Raw genomic sequence first — 22,766 nt, 5'->3', positions numbered from 1 at the left:
GTTGTAACCATAAAAGTGATACATTAACACTAAACTGTTATATTTCAGCAGATTACTTAAAAGCAATTACATTGGCCAAAATGAGTGTATAATAAACTCTCGATGTTATTATTTCTAGGGTATTGTAAAATTGATATGAATTAAAAAGGATGCCAGTTTAATTATCTAATTAACTCATTACTGTCATAGATTAACATAAACAATTGGTCTGTTAGCAATCTATTCTGCTGAAGCATTCAGTGTCATTAAACAAAGGGGATTTCTCAAATGTAAGGCTTTATTATTGTAAACTTCATACTGTATCTTGATATGCATCAGTAGAACTAACAGTGCTGGGTAAACTTAACTGAGTTAATTACTTTTTTTCCATTCACATAATGATATTTCCATTAGTGTACAAAGAAACTGAGAGAATAATCTCAGTATATTGAAAATAATGAAATGATTCACAGACCAGGCATCAGCAGACCAGTGTTAAAAGGGTGGCTTTCCTCTCGTGTTAGCTTACTACAAAATGATAAGACATTTATACTAATCTACATGGGTCAGTTCTAATAAGGTAAAATGGTGATATAAAATCATCTCCAAACCACTCAGTTCAGAACAGATTAGATTAACTGGTTACAGGAGGGAAAAACACAAACCCTCAAATAGCATGTAATTAATTCAGGGACTTTCAATTTTATGGTTTACAGAACAGGAACATTAGGAGTTGGGGATAGCTGAAAGCAGGTTATGATACATACAATCTCTGTGCATTACAGAGTGTAGGAGTAAAAATTTGGAGATTTCTTTTGGGATTGAGGAAAGTGGGCATTAAAATGTAATATGTTTTAAAAACTTGCCATTCTGATTGTTTCCGTAACTCTGCGAGCTGGTGGAGCCGCTTGAGTGCTTTTTCCTGTTTCTTCTCATCTTTCCATGACTTTGAAGCCACGTTTCGAGCAAATTCCCTTTGTTTCAAATCTTTCAATCTCTGTGTGAAAAAAGCAAAAAGAAAAGGGATTATATATGTAAACAGCATATGCATTACCTCTAACTCAATTTATTTGCTTTTGGTGAAGCTAGTATATAAATGGACAGAAAGAATATACTTAAAATGCTATTACTCTAAGAAGATATTGAAAATTTTATTTTTGCCCAACAAAATAATATGATTGAGCCATCACTACTTAGTTGATATATACCCACTTATGAATGAAACCTTCATTCATAGATGCAGATTTTAATTATGAAATGTATTTGTCTTATGCATGCACATATCTTCTGTTGTGTATAAATACATGCACAAAACTAGCCTTCATTTAATTCAGTTGCAGTTCTCCTGTCATATTCAGTCAGTTGGAATTCAATCCATAGCCATATACTGGAATAAATCTGAGTTTGTGTGTGTATTTTATATATCTCTATACATGCACAGGTATGCATGGATGTATATGTGTCTCTGTGTCGGTTCTGTAGCTTTTTAAGACTGAATTTGTTATGTAAAGGAGAGAACTACTGTCTGAAACATTCCATCAGGAAACTCTTTTATGGGTATATTCACAAATTTTCTGGATCACCTCATACACCTATAAGTCAGATAATTCCTACTGGAGAAAGCACAATTCTTTACCTTTATTACGTTTTTATTACATGGTTTTGTGGTGCTGATAGTGTAAGGCAAAGTGAAATAAAAGAAGACCAAAAACAGAAAGTGTCAAAAATATCCTCTAAAAAAAAAAAATAAATGGTGCTATCTGGGCATTGAGTTCACTGTGCTGTCTAGTCTCTGTGGGTCATGCCCAGCATTACCCACATGTCAAAGTGTATGTCTCTGAAGACACTGCATGGGGCTTATATTTCCAGAATAGGCAGAATAAGCTGCTCAAATGTCTCACCATGCCTGCAGACCACTATACAGGCCATTGGCCATCTGTGTTTGAGGTACCAAGCTGAAGACCAGGAGGCCTTAACATAGAGGGTGTCAAGAGAATGACAAATGCATGAAAGTGCATTCTGGAGAGAGAAATAGCTTTTGTTGGTAAATGAAGACAAAATGAATATGAAAAAAAAATAAAAAAGGCAACAAGAAAAAAAAAAAAGCTGTGTTGTTGTTTTATAAAATCTAGAGATGCTAATTTTTGTTTTGTTTTGTTTTGTTTTTCTCCAGTCAAAATTAGAGAAATATTAAGTCATCCACTTAATGGTGATGGCATAATATCACAGAGAGACACACAGGAACCCTTGGGGGGAAAGAGGTGATACAGGCTCTGATTATGTTTTGTGAAGCTTGCTGGAAAGCTGTGGTAGTTGTGGTGGGTATCCCTCATCATGATCACGTCAACTCCACTTCAACTACATTTGCGAAAAAAAAATTGAAAAATAAATTAAAAATAAAAAAGTCAGACAACATTTGTTGGGAGAAAAAAAAAAAAAAAGTTGGGAGACTAAGATCAGAAGTTTCTTGTTTGCTCCCAGACTTCTGGACACTTGTGCTTCTGAGCACTGATATGGAGCTAGAGAGAGCTGGGCTGTCCAGCAATCAGCTGTCCAGGGAGCTTAAGACCTGCCTGATGTCTTCCCATGGACAAACTCCCTTGGGTGGGGAGAAGGCCAGAAAGGCAGTTGCTCAGGGAACTGGTGCAGCTCCAACCAGCAAGAACCATCCTGCCACCTGGTGCCTGTTGAAAGTTTAACTGTATTAAAGTATTAACAGAAACCTTTGCAATCTGTCTAATCCATATATATCTCTGGAAATTCTCTATCAGCTGCGACTTTTAGTATTTCACTAAACTAGACAACTAGACTCCAAAGCAGAACATCTGCAAAGTCCTCTTTAAAACACTTAGAACTCAGTTCCTTAGAAATAAATGTTTTTTTTTTTTTTTTTTTTTTTTTTTTTTTTTTTTTTCCTGTCCCCCTCCCAGTCCATCTGACACTTTCCAGGCCATATAGCATTCCATTCCCTCAACATTTTTGCCTGCAGTTTACAATAAATTAGACAAATATTTAAGAAAACATTACTGCTGGTCCAAGAAAGAAATTTCTTTTTAGTAATATGTTAAAGCCAAAGCAGTAAATTAAACCAGAGAACCTTCCCAGAACAAACTTTCTGTCATCTTTCATATTTACATGAGTGTACAGATATTTAAGCAGTAAAGATTCTATTTTCCATGAAAAAACACACAGAGTCTCGAGTCTTATTAGCATCTTCCATGTGAAGAAAGGGCAAAGAAATACATTTGAGAAGTGTCGTTTAGTGCTGCTTGCTGTGTTTTAGCTGTCACCATGAGCTGTTTGGTATCACACATAAAGCATTCATGAGGAAAAACAGAAACAGTTTCTACCTGTCAAGGAAACAAAGAACAATGTGCTTGCTAGTACTATGGAGTGCAGGTACTGCAAAGCAATGCCATTTCACTTCTTTGACAGTTAGGATGATAATCAACAAAGCAAATGGACCAACACTAAGAATAGAAGTCCTAGCGGTATCTTTTGCTCTCTAATGGCATACAGAATGTGTCAAGGAAGGAGAGAAAAGAATACAAAAAATATAGGTAAGCATAGCTAAGAACTCATCAACTGGAGATGAAAACCAAGAAATCAAAGGCATCTACAGTCTGAGCAGAGAAAGGGTCTCTCCCTGCTCATGCCCTCATCAAAACAAAAAGCTGCACTGCCAGAGCTCCAGTTAGGAATTGTAATGAAATTTGTCATCTATGTTGGATAGACTACGGGACTGCCCACTGAACCTGCAAATGCCATGGTTTTCCTCACTAATAACCTGTGCCAATCTTTTGACAGGCATGCAAATATCTTTCACAGGTGGTGAACAACAGCATGCAACTGAGGATGTACCTGAATGACAACCCTAAGCTCAGCAGGTGTGTTTGAAAATTAACATCACTTTACATGGCAATTGCATTTTTCATGTAATTAGGTACTTAACTGGGCATCCAAATACAGGCACGTGTAATAAATTATGATTTATTTAATAGCAATTTAGTGTTCTGTCCTTCACCTGCTACAAATATCATTGCCATGAATTTATGTTTCATATTTAGACTCACGTTCTGTTCTTTCTGTTTTTCATGTAAGTGTGCATATGGATACTGCCATATCTAAAAGTAACACTTTTATTTTATTTTATTTTATTTTATTTTATTTTATTTTATTTTATTTTATTTTATTTTATTTTATTTTATTTTATTTTATTTTATTTTATTTTATTTTATTTTATTTATTTCATTTCATTTCATTTCATTTTTATTTTTTTAAACCCACACAGAATATTAAAAGACCACAAAATAATTTTCACTATTATGGAACACTTTAGTTATATAACCATATCTGAGTCACATTGGCTCACTCAAAAATTGCTGAATATGTTATTTTCCCCCTTGAACTCTGGTATGATTCATCAGGGGATGCAAATGAGTCAATGGAGTTACATTTTTGTTATCTTCCTTTGTTAGCCAGGAAACATCAGTGGCCAAATACTATACCTGTATTGTACTACTGTACTTTAGCAACTTCTACCAGATTTTTTTTTTGCTTTGTTGTAGCCAATACACCTGTAGCATACTTACCACTGACTGCATTTTCAGTAATAAGGTTATTTTCTTTCCAGAGCTTGATCCTGATTTCTGTTCCTCCATGTGAAGAGGAGCATTTCTCTGGATTGTCGTTAATCTGAACAAATTTAGATGCCTGTGGCAGTCTGGCAGTTTCTTAGATTTTCTTTACAACCACTGAAGAAAAATGAGCACTTTTAGGGACCTAATCACCTAATCTTAAGCCAGTGGGGTAAAGTGAGATGTAATTTCTTTCTTTTCGTTGGGTACAGAGGGTATTAATGGAGACTATCTCAGACATGGACCACTTTTGATAGAGGAAGAGAGTGCGATTGGTACATTGTCACTGCTACAGGTAGTATTCAAGTTTCTAGGTTCCATAAAAGAGTAGTTTGTATTAGTGTTACTTTTGGCATACATAAAAGAAAGAAAGATTTCTGGGCTTATTAATTTTTTAATCTTTTTAGGAAACCATTTGCAAGATAAGGTTTCTATAATCTAATTTTTTAATCTTTTTAGGAAACCATTGGCAAGATAAGGTTTCTATAATCTGCATTTCAAATTGATTCACTTGACAGGGGATATACAGAAAAAAATAAATAGAGAGTGAGCTTGCAGTACTGGTTAAGAACACAAATACGTTGAGAAGCATAGAGAAGATATTTGTTCTTCTCTCACTCCTGATTTCTTGTCTTGGTCATTTCCCTGCCAGATTTCTCACCCCTCCTTCTCTAGGTGGTTGCTGTCTTCAAGAACTACTTTTTCTCTTGTTCACTTTCTCTCAATTTAAGGACCAGAGGGAATGTAGTACTGGGAGAGAGTTACTTCTTTTGAGAGTTCTGCCAGGGGTCATGTTCACCTCATTATAGAGATCTACTTGGGAGTCTCAATGTACCTCTACTTCAGATACTGGGTCAAATAAGTGTTGCTGCAAGTATATTTAGAAGCAAATCATGTTTTTGTTCTCAGTGGTGTAACTATGCGGATATAAATAGAGGGCAGGTTTGGAAAAAAAATGTTTAAATTCCATGCATTAAATCAGAAAATATCAGGTCAGATTGTGTAAAACAACCTTTTACACTTACATTCAGATATTTTATCTCCGAATATCATTCACATTCAATGTATCTGATAAAACATTCATCACTGTAAGGCACTGTAGCTCCAGATAGAAACATATGCATCTCTGCTTACTTCAGTCAGCTTCATGTATATGAGGTCTGCCATATGTAAAGAGCCTTCTCTGAATTGAAGTCCATAAACTAAAGTGTTTGAGTGCATGACTGGCTTAAAGAGTGATTTCCACTTTGCTGAAAAGCTCCTTAATTGAATTCTAATCAAACTTACCATAGAAGGGTTAAATGAGGAAAAAAAAAGTGGAATGTGATTTTCAGTAATTGTTTTGTTGCCTAAGATTGGAACTAAGTAAATTATTTATAAAATGATTTTACACTGCAAACCATCAAATTAGAATGATAAAGTTACTAGAAAACAAAATTACACTTCATGTCTGAAGCTTATAGTATTAGCTATCTAAGTGAAATACGGGAAACAACAAAGAAGAAATTTGCTTTTACTATAATAAATAAAATCCTAAAAATAAAAATGAAGGGCTATTACATACAGAAATTAACCAGGAGATATGAAACTTAAAAATTACCTGACAAATTGTCATGTTTTACACATAAATAGTTAAAGATCCCTTTGAAGTGTTTGATAGTGACTATTTTTTGGAGTATATTTTATTATAGCCAATGATAATGGATTCAATATTGTTATCAGGAATGAATGGAAGATAGAATGAAAATATCCTTGCGTGATTAGGTTAGTGAATGAGATGACAGCAGGAGGGGAAAAAATCAATCCTTAGACATGCCCATCAATGAATGAGTTGTTGATCACAGATTCAACTGAAAGAAAAAATTACAGCCAGGTGTTTGATCCTGATTGTGTTCCTTCATAGAAACTGCTGCTAAATCATTGTAGAAAGATCTGATCTAGTGCAATGGGGCTTGATACTGAAAAGAAACGGGATCTACCACTTCTTATCTGTGTCTTTTCTGTGGGAGCTTCTTACACTTCAGCCAGATCAGTGAATATTCTTGCTACATAAACTGATTTCAACCATTGTCCAAAGTATGAGTTTGGACTAATGAAATTCAGGGTATATTTGTACAGCTCATGAGAAACCCCCAAGTAACATTAAAACAGATGGATTGCAGGGAGGGCATTTCTTCAGGGTAAAGGATAGAACAGGCACTTTGTGGCAGCAATTCACTCATTTGAAGGACTGAGCTATTTGTGGATTCAGCATATGCTCCGCTTGACCACCCACATTTATATCAGTTCCAATGAATTTATTGTCATATGGTTCAGCAAGCTGGCTGTGTACTGTAGTATTTGATTAGACACATCCAGTGTCATTTCGGAATATAGAGTAATTTACCTAGTAAAAGGTACATTTGAAAGATAAGAATCTTGAGACAAAAACTGTATCTTCGCTGCATGTTTATATACAACCTGACTCATGGGGTCTCTGGTGCTGATTCTCAGCCAGAGAAAAACATGAGGTCATTTATTTTTTTTTCCTTCCCATGTAAAGATCTCAAAGAGAATAAAATGCTATGACTATTTTGTAAAATCAAAATTTTCAATACATGTTATACTCTTACATTAGAAATCTTTAAGCTTTTTTTTTTTTTTTTTTTTTTTTTTTTTTTCCCAAATATTTCAATCCTATCTCACCATTTAGTGTTAATTTGTTCTGGCTGTAGCAGGTGAAATAGAATATCACTTACATTTTAAGGAAAAGAGTCTGAATTATCCAAGAATTCAAAAGGTGGGTCTAAAGCATGGCGTCAGAATTCCTTCAATGTAGTCATCAGACTTTCAGAGTAACAATATTATTATAATAGACATGATTTTACACACATTTTATATAACGCTTTACAGAGACAAATCTCAGATGTCTTATGAAACAGGCACTTTTACCATTATACTATTTTGCAAATAAAGAAATGAAAGCAAAGAGAGATGGAGTTACTTATGAGAAGAATAGGGAAGAGGCTAAATCAGCACTCACAAATGCGTGTTTAATTAGCACATCTTACTCTTTATAAACCCATTGGAACAAGATGAAAAATGCCAGACATCTGAATTAAACCTGCCATGGTTTTGACTGGGATAGAGTTAATTTTCTTTTTAAAGGCTTGTATGGTGCTGTGTTTGGGATGTAGGATGAGACTGATGCTGATAACACATGGATGTGTAGTTGTTGCTGGCAGTGCTCACGCAGAGGCAAGGCTGGCATACTGCCTAGCCAGCGAGGGCCTAGGGGTGCACCAGGAGCTGGGAGGGGACACAGCTGGGACAGCTGGCCCAGACTACCCAAAGGGGTGTCCCATCCACCCCACGGGGTGTCATGCTTGGCAATAACAGCTGGAGAGAGGAGGAGGAACTGGGGGAACATTCAGAGTGATGGCATTTGTCTTCCCAAGGAACCGCTGCACTTGACAGGTCCTGTTTTCCTGGGAGTAGCTGACACCTGCCTGCCGATGGAAGCAGTGAGCAAATTCCTTGTTTTGTTTTGCCTGTGTGCACGGCTTCTGCTTTACCTCATTAATTGTCAGTATCTCAGCCTGCGTGTCCTCACACTTTTACTTTCCCCATTCTGTCCCCAATCCCACCTGAGGAGAGCAAGCGAGTGGCCATGTGGTGCTGAGTTGCATGCTGGGGTTAAAGCATAACAAAACCTGAATTTGATTTTCCTGTATAATCAGTTGATTCCTAAGGACTGTGGTAGTGATGAAGGAACTACAATAAAGCATGAAATATACCCATTACAAAACGTGCTATGTCCACAGGTTACATAAAGGAAATCTGAATCAGCAGACCACTACACTGTGGCTTTGTACTGCTGTGCTAGAGAACAAGCTCATCACTAAAAAGAGTTATTTTAATAAGCACTTGAGATAAATGTATGTTTTCTGATAGGTACCTTTCACTGTACTTCAGATGAAATTGTATTTGGTCAGGGCAAAGGGTGAAAAACAGTATGTTTTATGACGAGTATTAAAACCAACTATAAACAAAAGTCTCATCAAATGTCTCAAGGAAGTAGAAAATTGCTTTTTCTAATAAGAAGTAATACATGTAACTATCCATAAAAGACTTTTAGGTTGTTTTCTTTATTCAGTCATAAGCAAAGAATTCTTTCTCTTCTATTTGCTTAAAGTAGACAGATGTCTTCTGGAGAGCTAAAGGTAACTAGGAACAATACCATAACAAAATGGCTGATCAGAGTAAAGGAGGTATAATAAATGATATCTCCATGACATAAGATTATTATTTGACAACAAGAAAGGCCACAAATGACTTTTATATTCATCTGTCTGAAACGTCCCAATAACACAAAACAGGGGACATCCTTTTAAAGAGATAAACTGATAAAATCAAGTTACTTTGACAAGATCTATTTTACATAAACCAAATTAAATTGCACTAATTACATTATAGTTCTTTAATACTTTATGGAATCCTGTATCAGTCATGGCAGCATTTTCCCTGGCACTGATGTCAGGATGACAGATTTTCTTGTTTTTTTCTCTTTAAACACTAGCATGGTTTCTAGCTTCATGCTACTTCCTCTAGTGCTCTGAGACTTATTAAAAATTCTCTTTAATGGTTATGAGAGTGTATGGCCATCTCTGTCCATCTCTTTCCCACTATTAAGTGTAGGTTACCTGAATCTGCTGGTATAAAAATATTTAGTTTCAGATTATGCTGTTTAATATTTTTCTTAGCTAATGTTAGAGCGGTACTTCACAATCATAAACATCAGAAATGTGACTAAATCATCTGGCTTTGTCCCAAGTATAGAACAGAAATCTGTATTAAATACTCTTTTTTTGCATCACTGCTGACAAGTAACTCATTTCTATTTGGATCAAAAGATTCTTTATGTCCTCAATATACTTTCAGAAACCTTCTTGCCCTTACCTCTGATGACTACAAATTTTCCCTTTGCCCTTTTTACTTCCTCTATCACTTTTTTTCCATTTTCTTCACTTCTGATTTATGATCTTTACTATCCATTTTTCCTTTTTCTCCTTTATTATAAATTTAAGCCACAGAAAATTGACTTTCCTTCTAAACAAGATTAGCTGTTTATTACCTATTTGGTCTTTTTTCAGTTGTGGGATTTGGGTTCGTAAGATATCTGACAAATGCTCTTTTAAATTTCTTATGTTTCTCTCACATCTTTCCATGTCAATTCCTCCTCCTAGTCCATTTTGCTGGCTCTTCCACCTTCATGACACCAGCTTTCTTATGTAAGTGAATGTTGCAGTTTCTTTTTGGTTTTATTTTTGTTTTTATGCCATTTGAACTTACTAAACTCAATCATGTCATTTTTTCTAAATTTCCTTTATGCCTGTGTTGATCATCATGATACTAATAATATGTAAGTTAAAGATCAGCTTTATAGAGCCCCATAATGTAGATGAATATACATTCATATACCAGATACAGTAATTTGAAGTATTTTTGTACTATTCTTGACAGAAGGGAGGTCCACAGAGGCAACAAATTCAGATGGATAATCTGTTAATTTTAATTTCTTCGTGCATGGGATTGGAATAGCAGTTTATGTTCCAGTCCTTGGTTTATTTACAGGAAGAGATGAACAGATGTCCCATTATTTTTCCAGGGTAATTCACTCCTGCCACAGCCTGGTGTAGACTTTGATTATCTGAGAAAATCTTCTGAGAACATATCTCAGTAAATTGTACTGATTAAAATTGTACTGATTATTTATTTTGAATATCTATTTTTATTTATTTTCCAAATTTGTCTCACATAGTTATTATGTGTTGTGTCTTTTGATTTTAGTGCCCTTTTTTCCCTCCACTTGACCTATCCATCTCACTTCCCAGTTCATCAGCATTTCCTGCTGAAATCACAAAAGTAATAAGGTGCTTCCTAAGTAAATTCATTGTGTCAAGGTAAAAGATAGCCAAACCGTGCAGAGTGACTGATGTCTTAATTTTCTAGTTTATAAAGGCAAAGACATTTTGGCCTATCCAGCACCCTTTTTATTGCCACTTGCTTAAAATATTATTCATTTGAAATTTGTTATTTGTATTTAGTTCTCTTGAACATATTGCTGTTGTAACCTGCAGTGCCAAAAGCTTTCACTAAGATGGAGCTAAAAACATACACATGGTCAAGATATGTGGTTCAGCTCACTGCTGTGTAACAGATCAATGAGCTGCAACTTGACACATTTCAATTGTGATTCCATAAGTTAAAATTAGTTTAATGCTGCTCAAGAAAATGTTCCCCGGAAAGAGGGTGAAAATGAACACATTGTACATTGTGGAAAGTAGCATTTAATGTCCCCCTTTCCCTCTTGCCCATGATCTAGATTCTGTATTCACCCTTCTATCAAATAATGCTATAAACAAGCTAGTTTTTGATGTAGACATGGAAAGTTTTTAACACTATAAAGATGAATCAACACTCCCTGTTTCTAAAATATTTTATGCCACTTCTCAAATTTTGAGTAAAGTTTATTTTATTATTTGCTCTCAGAAAAGTTTTATTGCTGTAAAATTTGAAGTTGATCTTTTATTTATACCACTGCTTCTTATTCTAGTTCTCTATACATTTCTGCTGCCCTGAATTTGAGTTATTTCTTTTACTAAAGAATTATTGTAAGTTTGTGTGCTCAAATTGAACAACAATCCTCTTAAAATATGTACCATCTTATACAAAACACGGTGAGAATAAATTTATATTCTTTGGCCTAGGTGAGACCAAAATGGAGACAAGCAGGGCAACTAGATCACATGTTATAATTTTAATTTCTGAAAAAATATTCCATTGTTTTCCAGGTATTATTGGTTTAGTTTTTAGAAAGACCTTGTGCTGCTTGATGTCCTCCAGAAATAAAGAAGAAATAAATATGACAAATGATTTCAATTTGCTAGAAATAACAGAAAATCACTATAGCAATTACTGTACTCTTCTCATGTACTCTAAGTTTAGATTTAGTGAGATATCACTTGTTGTTTTGCATTTATGCAGGTCCAATTTATGATTGTTTTCAATTTGCAGCCCAGAATCTTCATTTTCTTTTTTAACTATGCATCAGGACATTATGCTGTGTTAAATTTCAAAATGGAAAGGAAATCAGAATCTGACCTGTGTTACCGAGAGCCATAATTATGTGAATGAATTGAATGACATGTGTAACCCAGGCTTAAACAATATGAAAGGCAGAACTCAAAAAAAAAAATGTCATTGGAAGCTGATGAGGAGACTGGATTTTGCACTGAAGTGAAGAACAAGATGAGATTAATCTGAATATTCTCTGTTCCTTGAAAAAGGAAATAATAAATATTAATAAATATTCATTTAATAATTTTATTAAATTACATTTAATAAATAGGTTTTTTTTGCCCCATAACTTTATTTATTAATTTACCCAATAATTCCTCTATTAATTGTGACTTGCTGTTCTTGCACACAGTCAGATCCTTATCTAATTTTGCAGGTTTACGATACGAGTAGTAAATTACTACTCCACATATCCTATAGAAAAAGTGTAAATACTGAGCAATGCAACATGACTGCATTTGCACTTTTAAACATCAGTATTTAGAAATGTCTGTTTTGAGGGAAGCAGAGCTAAGAATCCTTCAACATGCTAAGGTTTGAAAACAAACAGAGAAACATTGACTACAAACATAAAGTCTTCTACAGAGTTCCTGGAGGGTTATGTCAATTCCTCTCTACTTGCACATTTGTTTAAAGTGCTTAGCAGGAAACTTTAACATTTGTGACTTACATTTTAATCTTACTGGAGGAAGTACAATTTTGAGAGCTTATTAAAAAAAATGAAAACGTAAACTGTTTCCAAGTGACTTGATGTAAATTCATCTAAATAACAGTGGAACAAAAATGCTTTATAAATTTATAATTTTCATATTTTTTTTTTTATCTCAATAATATTAAACATAATCTGTGCATATATTAAAAATCCCATTTTTAAATACTTTCAAAATTGCACTGTTGAAACAGCGTATTTCAATCTTTATGAATAATTTCAAATTGTTTTAAACCAAAACAATGTAAAACTTTCCAAAGAGAAATGTTCCTGAACTTCTCACATTCCTGCCAAAGCATTCTGCTTTAAAAATAGTATTTCCTGTTGGAAAAAGTGTTTAGTAGTTAACTTTGTGTTAAGGAAACATTTGTTTTTTTTAATGGTCCCATCACCTGTGTTAATATATTTGTTTGGTATTCATATGAATATCATCTATATTTCTCTAGATATTCCCTAGCAATTTGATATGAGAAGGTGTTTAAAGAGCCCTCATCTTTGTAATGGTTCCTGGTGGAGCCTAATTATTATGAAATTGCTAAAGCAGAGAAATGATAATTAGTCTGGGTTACCTCCTTTATTTTTTCCTTGGAGACACGTTAAAATATGTTAATTAATGCTTTTAACTAAGAAAAGGTAATAAATGACTAATCCCACCATCTTTATTGCTATCTTGGTGATGTACAGAAATGTTTCTGGTTTGCTTTTAAATATTTGTTTCTGTTATAAGTGCCCCTTAAAGACATACAAGGTACATTGTACATTTCCTCAAACAAACATCATTGATTTGCATGACTTTAAAGCTCCACAGGAGTCAATTACGCAGCTACATTCTTGCACATTAATTACTGCAGATGGTCAAAAATGAACAGAGCTATAATAGATGCAGATTCTAAACAGATGTTTGTAGGGCCATGTATACCTTTGTGGGTGCCAATGAGATTAGAAGAAATATTCTTTTTCCAGGCAAATATGAATAGGAGTACAGTGTTTAAAAGTTATGCAGAAGCTAACAGAAGTATAATTTTTCTGTGAACATCTGATGGTACAACATTTTGTTAGTGAAGTTAACTGCCCAGTGTCTCCAAAATCTGGTCATAGCAGAAAATTGCCATAGGTAAGATATGTAATCTTGTTGAATAGTACTGTATTCTACAAGTCACTCCACAAATATAAACTAAAGTACTTGGAAATGTACAATAATCAAAAACAATCATAGCATCTGGTAGTTCTTTCTTTCTATCACCTTGAAGCAAGACTTGTAGAACCTGACCTTAGAATGACTGGTTTCTTCAGATTCTCTGATTTCTCTCTCTCTCTCACACACACACACACATACACACACAATCTGCAAAGTATTTGGCTACAAGGAACCTAATGTTCATCGGTCTTTTGAAGATGGTACAAGAAATATACTGTATATCTGTGGTCAGCATTGCCCAGTTCTTATTCATAGTGAATAGACACTCTTATACGAACAAGATTTTTACATAGAAGTAAGTAGTTAGAAGACATGCTTTATATCCCATTGCTTTTGTCCTTGCTACTTGTCTTTAAAAAATGCAAAAGATATCTGAATACAGAAAAAAAAAAAAAAAAGAAAAAAGAAAAAAAGAACAGCAATGCCCACTATCATTTATCTAAATAATACAGGCACAACTCCAACCAGACTGACCTGGAGATTATCTAAAACCAGGAATAATCATTTTAATAAAAATGTCTAGGTTCTCCATATTTATTCTATTTTCTTAAGTATTATCCTATGTACTGCATGTATTAGCATGTCAGAACAGAGAACCAAAGAGGAATACATTAATTTTAATCACTACTTTTTACACAGTATGAAACTACATATGATTGGCTCTAAAACATTTTCTATTGGAATGGTGTGCTTCAGAAAGACTTTGTTTCAAAATCTATTGAATGTACATGTTTCTTCAGGAAATTATAGAACAAAATTAAACTTTTAAACTATCCAATCTGATATTTTTGGTCAAAATTTCATATTTGTCACTATTTAATTTGGGTTTTGGCATAATGTTTTTAATTTTTAATTATTAATTTATTAATAATAAAATAATTTTATTATTAATTTTATTAATGTTTTTGTTTGTTTGTTTGTTTGTTTTAACAAATCTAGTTCTTCAGATTCCTTGCTTATTTGAATAAGATATCCATTACACTGCATCACCCATTCCCCCTGACTGAAAAATCATTTATAAAACTGTAGCAGTGAAAAAGAAAGAAAGGAAAGGAAAGGAAGTTACAATAACTGGCATCAATTTAGAGCACTTCCTCTACCTGATATTCTGGTTATTGCTATGTCTTAAATGCCAAAATCTGATCATACACTTCTGTAATTCCTTATATAATGAAATACTAAAGAAATATCTTACAGTCATTGGCCCATCATTAACTAAGATGAAATTGAGTTTCCCACTTTTTTTTTTTTTTCCCAATGTAAAGAGGGTTAAATTGCTAATTTACATGCTAATTAGCATTCATTCTAAAGAACACCAAATGTAATTCCATAGCATCTAGCATTTAACAATTTAGCTTATCTAGACATTAAATTTAAAAGCAGCTCCGCATTATTTGCAAGAGTTTTTGTTGAGGACTAATGATTAAAGGAATCTCATTATTCTAAGCAACACGCAATTTTAAAAAGATGAATACTGCCAATTTAGTTACTTTATCACCAAATAATAAGAAAAGAGCCAAGCACTGGAAGGGCAGCAGGTTCAGTAGTTCTTAATAAGACCCACAGATTTGTAAGTTTAAAATAAAGAATTGTTTCTGATGACATTTCTTTGGAATCTGTTGCCTCAAGTCACCCCCGTTTTCAGACTGTGCTCAGTGGTATTTGATAATGCTGCTTCTGCTGCTACAGAGCTACTCTGCTACATGTACTTGCTGTAGAGTGCAACTGAGGCATCTCTATGTAGTATAGCCCAAAATGCATTTAAGAAAATATTGCATGATATTATAAACTAAACATTCAACTTAAGGTCACTTCAAGCTGGCAAAATAAATTCTTTTAGTACAGTGATGCAATTGAATTATCATATTGTTTACATCCTTACATCCTGCTTTTGCTCATATGCTGCCTTTTGCTTAAACTGCGATGTCATCCTCTGTTGTCTTATGCTACCTTTATTTACATAGGTTTCTGTGATGTGACATAACTTGATTGTCTGTTTCATTGCATCACTATTTCAGCATTTCAAAGATGCTGGATTGCAGGTACTCTGAAGCACACCAGGCATGATAAAAACATAGTTTTGTGAAGACAGTATTTTTCTATTTCTGAATAACAGAAAGAAGCATCTGGTGCCTTGTCACTTTTCTATGCTTTACTTTGCAAATAGCCTATATATGTTGCAATTTACTAAAGCCTGGGATCCAGAAAGAAAATTTCAACCCAAGCACTGAAAGCAAAGAAAGCTGGGTCTTAAAATACAAAGTGTTTGGAAATCTTAATTATTATCATGGTGAGTTCTGTATTTAATGGTCCAATAGAAACCATACGATAGTTTGTTTTGTAATCAAAACTAATATAAGAAAAGGGAAACCTAAAAGAAGTTAATTCACAAAAATAAATTATGAAAGAACGAGAACTTGTTAAGTCAATTATGAAAAAAAGCAGTGAGAGAAAATGAAAACTGTTCATCAAGAAATTATCCAAAACTTGCTCATAAGGAAGTTACAGAAAGAATGAAGTCATTTTGGGGAGGATGAACAAGAACACACATTGCAAAATCAATGTACAATGAAAAGTTAAGAAAGTATGAAACTATGACTGAAATTAGACAATGAAATAAATAGCATAGTCATAAGTAACAATAAGAAAATCACTGGTTTCAGAATGAGCAAGAGCAGGCAAAAAAAAAAAAAAAAAATGCAATGATATGGCAGACTACAGAAATGAAATCTTTCCTTTTAGCTTTGCTTTCCACATGATAGAAAACAAGTCTTACACCAGAAATTTAAAGAGTATACTCTTTCCAAGGAAAGCTATACTTAAAAAGAAAAAGGAGAGAAAATCAAATCTGTATGTGTAGCAGAATAATGAATAAAATAACAGCTAGGAATTATTCTACATTAATAAGCAAACAATTCTTAAGAAAATAAATATTGTGATGAAGAAGTGTCTTGCATCCACAGATAACTATTCTAATTCTCTAATGGTAATAGGTAAAACATAAGCTGGAAATAGCCTTGTATTGCTAAATTGCCATTTCACTGAAATTAAAAAATAAATCATGGAAAAATCTGAGCAACTGTTGGCCATATTGAATTATACTTTCAGTATGTTGTTTTATATGTCAAAAATATCTAACCTGTGGCAAATACTTGTGGCAAATGTTCAGGTTAAAACAAAAACAAAAACAATAAGACAAAAACTACCACACATACAAAAATTCTTTCTTGGTTCAAGTCCACTTGTCAACCAGCTGTTTGAGGAAGTCTAACATCATATCAGTAGTTCTCTTGCTCTGTTCCTGATCATTAAGTTTTAATGCAATTATGATTCCAGATTTCTTACTAGGGATGTGACAAATGTGAAAATTCTTTTTAAAATATATATGTATTTATTAACATGCATCAGTCTAAGTTGATTTTTGCAAGGTTAGAGGAATAAAATGCCAGTGGTTGCAGATAACACTTCTCTCTAACTTTGAGGAAGAAATGCTGAAGCCTTTTGCTGGCTAGGTTATTTTATGAGGAATACACAGAGAGTGAGGATTTAAGGTGTACAAACTGGCCTTAAAAAGCAGTATAAAAGGAACAGTGGGTCCACCGATATCTTGAGGGGAAAAAAACAGAGACTACACAAATGCATATAGTCATGCACCTTCATGCCAAGGTAGCCCTTTCTGATCTGATTAATATGTTCCTAAAACTACTGGTATTTTGTCCAGAAGGTTTCTTGATGCTGTGTTTGCCTTTGCTCCCAAATCCTGAGATGAACTCTCTTGGATACTGTCAAACCAGTCTCCTTTCCTTGAAATGAAAATTGTTTGGGTACTAAGAGGTGTGTACATGAGGGCCAAAATATAATATTTTCCTCCAATAAACATACAGATGCTGGAAAATAAAGACCTTAAACATGAATGAACAAAATCTCAGTACTACACTCACTCCTAGATCTTTCTCTGTGCTTACTTATCTGTGTATTTTCTAAGTGTTAGAGACAAAGCTAGCAAAAATGTAAGCATATTTACTATCTTTGATGTTTAACAGTAGCTAAATCTCCATTTGAATTAGAGTTTAAATCCACAAGCACCATAAAGTCTTAATGGCAAGTGCCTACAGCTGTACACACTAAATCAGACTTTCATGTAGAGGATACTCCCAAGTGCTAGTATGCATGGATTTAAATACCAATACATATATGTGAACTAGTGTAAACTGAAAATTCTGTTCACCTACTTCACAGTAATATGTGTTTCAAGAATACTAAAATTCATTTTTTTTTTCTCATCTGAATGAATGTGATTAGGCAGTATCTCTAAATTTTGACAACTAAAAGAGCTGTTTTGTTGTCAGAAACCCCAAGATGGCAATACAGCCTTGTTTTTCTTCGCTGCTTATTTCTATTATTATTATTATCACAATTATTGTATTTCAGTACATGGAACAGATTTGTAATTTTCTCCTTTGCTGACATCTGAAAGCCTAGCTGATTGCTAAGGATTATTTATACAAAAGTGGAAAGCTCCCTCTACTTCTACTTTAAGTGAATGGATGAATGCTATGCACGACCTGGAGGTATTAAAAGATTCCAAAGATTCCATTTAATAGCGTTAACCAAGTAGACATCTCTGCTCAAGTTTTATTTCCTTTTACAGATACAAGTGACTTAACAATCCTATTAAAAAGTCCGTACTTACATATTACTTTTTCATCAAAGTGTAACATGCGTTCACATGTTATATTTTCAGGCAGCAGTTTGTATTAAATACATACAAACAACTTTTGAACAAATTCATACCAGGACCCTTTGCAGTGTTCAGATAATTCCAATAGAGCTGAAATAATCAGTTCTGATGCAGTAAACTTCTCTTTAGGAGAACACCACAAGCAAGTGATAGCAAGCATTGATGCAGGCACCTTGGTGCTTGGATGAGAGATACTACAGATTTACCAAATGTGCTACTGCCTGTGACTGCTGCTGAAGACTGACTGATGCTGAGGATATAAAGTCATAGGTTTCATAGCAAAGAAAAAACACAAAAGAAAAACACTGTTGTTTTCAAGTGGGCTAGCTGGTAAGTGCTGAGGTAGGGAGACATGCATGCAAAGGGCTGTATGGCAGTGGAAGATCAGGAGCAAAGGAGTGGTTCATTCTGGGGTACACCCTCATTCCTGCCTCAGCCTTGGTGCAGTATCAGGCTTAACAATGGAGAGCTCAGGTTAAGTCATGTGGCAGTGAAGGCTTCCATTGAGACTGATTCTGAGCTCACTATATCCAGACTTGCAGTGAGAGAAATTAATTTCCAATAACAGATAATATCAATGAGAAATGATTACAGAGTAGTGAAGTAGAAAAGACACTGGCAAGATTATCTAAGACTAATTCTGTCAAGACAATCAAATAAGAGCTGCTTAATACTCAGTCAAAAGTACTAAATGGTATATAAATCACATTAGACCCCTCCAGGGTCATTTTAGTGTTATGAAGGTACAGGCACAGATGATCTTGAAGGATCCGTGGTTCAGAAAATTTTCCATCAAAGTTTTCTTTGTATGCACATGTATGCATCATATATGTGCATATACATTTGTAGTATTTGTATATGTATGCATGTATGCAGTGTGGAGAGAAAGAAAGTATCCCTGAGTATATTGTTTGAGAATAAGTCAACACAACAGAAAGACTAGTTGCACAAACAAGACCAAATTTGTATCTTAACATTTTGCAGTCTTCTGAGGACAGGGAAGGCAATGGCTGTTTGCCTTCCTGTCAGGAAGGCAAAAAAACTATTAGGTCCAAAATTTAGTACTTTCTGCTTTAGAATTGGTTGAAATCATAGATAAGAAAATAGATCACAAAATTAATTCTATAAAACCATAATATTGGGAGATTAGAGTCATAAGTCTTTGAATAAAATCTTTCCTCTGGAAGAGAAAGAAAAGGCTTATGCCAAAGTACTTTGTGCAATATTTTTTTTTTTTTATTTTTTTTCCCCTCTGTCTTTATATCTTCTCTAAAGAGCATTGCCACTTTAATACAGATTTCTAAGTAGAAGGAGAATCACATGGGGGGACTACGCTATATTGTTAGTGAAATCTAAAGACTCCCTGACTTTAATTTAATCTGCAGTAGAAGAATGGTGTTCAGTGCATATCCATGTGTATGACTAATGGTATCCTCAAATATCTTCTGGGAAACAGAAAGTATACCTTAGGAAAAAGAAATTTTTCTTGTGGCTACTACACCTCCTGGAGCAAACGTTTTGAAGCTAAGCTAACTAAAATCACAGGAAACTATAAATTAACTTCTGTCTGAAGACTAATTTCATACAAGTAAAAATACATTTTTTGTGACCAACCACAAAAGTCAGAGAAAAGGCAGCATTCATGATATTCCTAGAGGCAAAGTAATGCTGTTCCCAGACGTGGCTGAGCAGTCAAGAAGTGAAAAAGGAGACGAGACTGAATTACCCTGTCACATCAGGAGAACAGCTAGCTAATCCTGCACTAACTGAGCTTCTGAACTACATCTGAAAGGGCATGGTGGGGTGAGCTTGTACTGCCAGATGATATTCTGTATGTGTGGTGCATTTCCATGCAGATCCTTAGTTCACAGTACCATCAGTATGGCTGATTTTAAAGCACTGAATTTACCTACAAATTAAAGAGAGTTTTATTGCTTAAACATTCCCTTTCATAGTGTGAAGATGCCCAAACCTCTCTTGCCTGACAACACAAACATAGATGGTGCATCAAGCAGGATGTTTTATTTTGCATAAGATGCTCTCTGCAGGAGCTGTGGAGAAGAGGAAATGGCAAAAATTGATCCATCTGAGATCAGTTGGATCTCTGACAAATAGAAAATCAGCTGAAGGGTGAAAAAAATATTTCTAAAGCAAATGGGGATTTTTAGGGATTAGTGTCACATGTTTAGGATCTGGAAATGCATTTGTTTTGTGTTATTAGAACCATTTTTGCAGATTAATTAATGGAGCTGGGATGTAAGGAACTGCCTTTGGTTTAATACATAAATACACTAGATTAATCTAGCTCTGGTTTGAGTGTGATGGGCCAGAAGAGTCCTATTAATGTCCATGAACAGCTGACCCTAGGCTGGTTGAATTCAGCAGGATGGTTCATCATGATGAGTGGGCAGATGTTAACCAGCTCATTCATGCAGTGCTGTGATAGGTGTACACAGAAAATGCCAGGATGATTTACATTCTCTATAATACTACAAAAGACAATAAGATTTCTTGCAGTGAGAGTGAGAAGTTTTGCCTTTAGTGCCATTTGTTGTTCTTAATATTTACTTCTTCTAGTTCTGTAGAAGAAATACCTGCAGCTTCTAAATGATTCATATATTTGCCCAGACCCCCATGTACCCAGAAGAATGTACCCAGGAGACACTAATACACTACCAGCTTGAATGTACACAAATGCATGAGAACTTGAACTGTGTAACACATGTAAGAGAGAGAAGAAAAACAGTAGAAAAATGTGTGTTTATTGAATCTTGCTACAGTTCTAACTTACATATTAGAATAACCCATATGATTAGTTACATCAGAGGTTCATAAATGTTAATTCCTGAACTTTGTCAATGATTTTTGTTGAGTTCTGAAATTCTTTCAATAATTAATTGCATTTTTCTTACATAATGACAACAGGAATATGCAATTTGCTAAAATTAGAGGAAAAACTAGGATGCAGAAAGCAAACATAGAATAATAACAGGCATACATCAGTACCTATCACATATAGACCCAATTAAGTAGATGCAAAAATGATGACAAATAATTAGCATCTATTATCTTTTCCCAATAATCCAATATGTTGTTGTTCAATAGTAGTTGCCATTTTATATCATGTTCTGCATGTAAGGCAAAATGTATTCCACCCTGAGAATCATTGTGAGACATAGCCTTCAACCTCAGAAACATATGCTTTAAAGAAAACAAAACAAAACAAAACAACAACAAAAACAAACAAACAAAAAACTACTTTCCTGCCCTTGAAACAGCATGACCAGCTTGAAACAGCATGATCTTATGCCTTCTGAATCTGAAAGAGGGACCTGGATATCTGAGGAAGTGCTTCTTTGTCCCCCTCTAGTTTAGAAGTAACTTCACATTTTAATGTATCTATTTCATTGTGAATATTAGTATTGAGCACCTATCTAAAACTACCATGATCTTTCAGACAAAGGGGCTTAAATTGTGATGAAGATTAAAACAATGAATATTTTACACTTGATTTTAATGAAAAATAGTGTGTGAAATTCAAAAGCATCAAATGTTAACTTGTCTCTACTGGAGTGAATTTAGAAAACCCCGCAAAAAGGAAGTATGAAAAATGGGCAACTGTAATATCTATGGATATTTGTCAGGTTTACCTGCTTGTGAGCATGGTCATAAGAATTGATGTGGTTGTCAAATTCTTGGTGTTTGTGGTACTGCTTGTCACACAGTTCACAGTAGAAGTTAGCCTTCACATCCTCCAGAGCCTTGGCTGCAGCTTTCTCCTTCTCAGCATAGTCCTGCAAAGGCAGAAGCAAAGGGAGACACTTTGCTACAGGTCGTGAGCTCATGCTGGTTTTGTCATCTGCATTAAAAACACTAGGCTGACCAGAACTGCTAATTCACTGGGCACCATCTTAGTATTAAAGTATAGGCTGAAAATGTTTGGGTTTTAAATTGGATTTAGTTAAATAGTTGTATTTCTTGCATAATTATTCTTAGCACTCGTTTTAGGTACCGTAGTAAGCAAAGTGCGGAGAATTAAGGCACATTAGGATAGTGCCTGGCTCCTGGGTAGAAAATCTGAATAGTGAGGATAAACTCATCAAAATCACTAGGAGGATGAATTAACTTCCACAACACTCCTGGTTGGCACTGCTTCTGAGCCTTTGCTCTTTTGGATGTTGCTCAGAAGAAAGAAACTAGTTTTAGCCTGATACTAAGACATATTTTCTTTTGTGTTCTGCTTTCTACGTCACATCAAATATTCAGCAGGGCCAGACAGCAGCTGGCTACGGCTGGCTGAGATTTCCCTGGAGCAGTGCCACTGCAGCAGGAGCCTTTCCTGTGCCACCATGTCCCTTCCCCAGGGTCTATACACCATCCCAC

At 34.6% G+C, this 22,766-nt stretch overlaps 1 protein-coding gene across 1 annotated transcript in view; it reads right to left on the bottom strand.

Moving 5' to 3' along the window:
* Positions 1-22,766, bottom strand: part of ZNF804B (zinc finger protein 804B) — a gene marked incomplete at its 3' end in the record, with an annotated part of 239,544 nt that overhangs the window by 5,226 nt on the left and 211,552 nt on the right. Inside the window, exons 2-3 of the mRNA XM_082753212.1 lie at positions 22,034-22,177; positions 846-976 (exon numbers count right to left, since the gene is read on the bottom strand). Coding sequence (XP_082609338.1) covers positions 846-976; positions 22,034-22,177 — 275 coding nt within the window. The remainder of the gene's footprint in view (positions 1-845; positions 977-22,033; positions 22,178-22,766) is intronic.

This window comes from Aythya marila, assembly GCF_965140915.1.
Source record: "Aythya marila genome assembly, chromosome: 2".
In the NCBI taxonomy this organism is placed as follows: domain Eukaryota; kingdom Metazoa; phylum Chordata; class Aves; order Anseriformes; family Anatidae; genus Aythya; species Aythya marila.
Note: the sequence above shows the minus strand (reverse complement) of the source record. Positions and strands in the feature narration are given on the sequence as shown.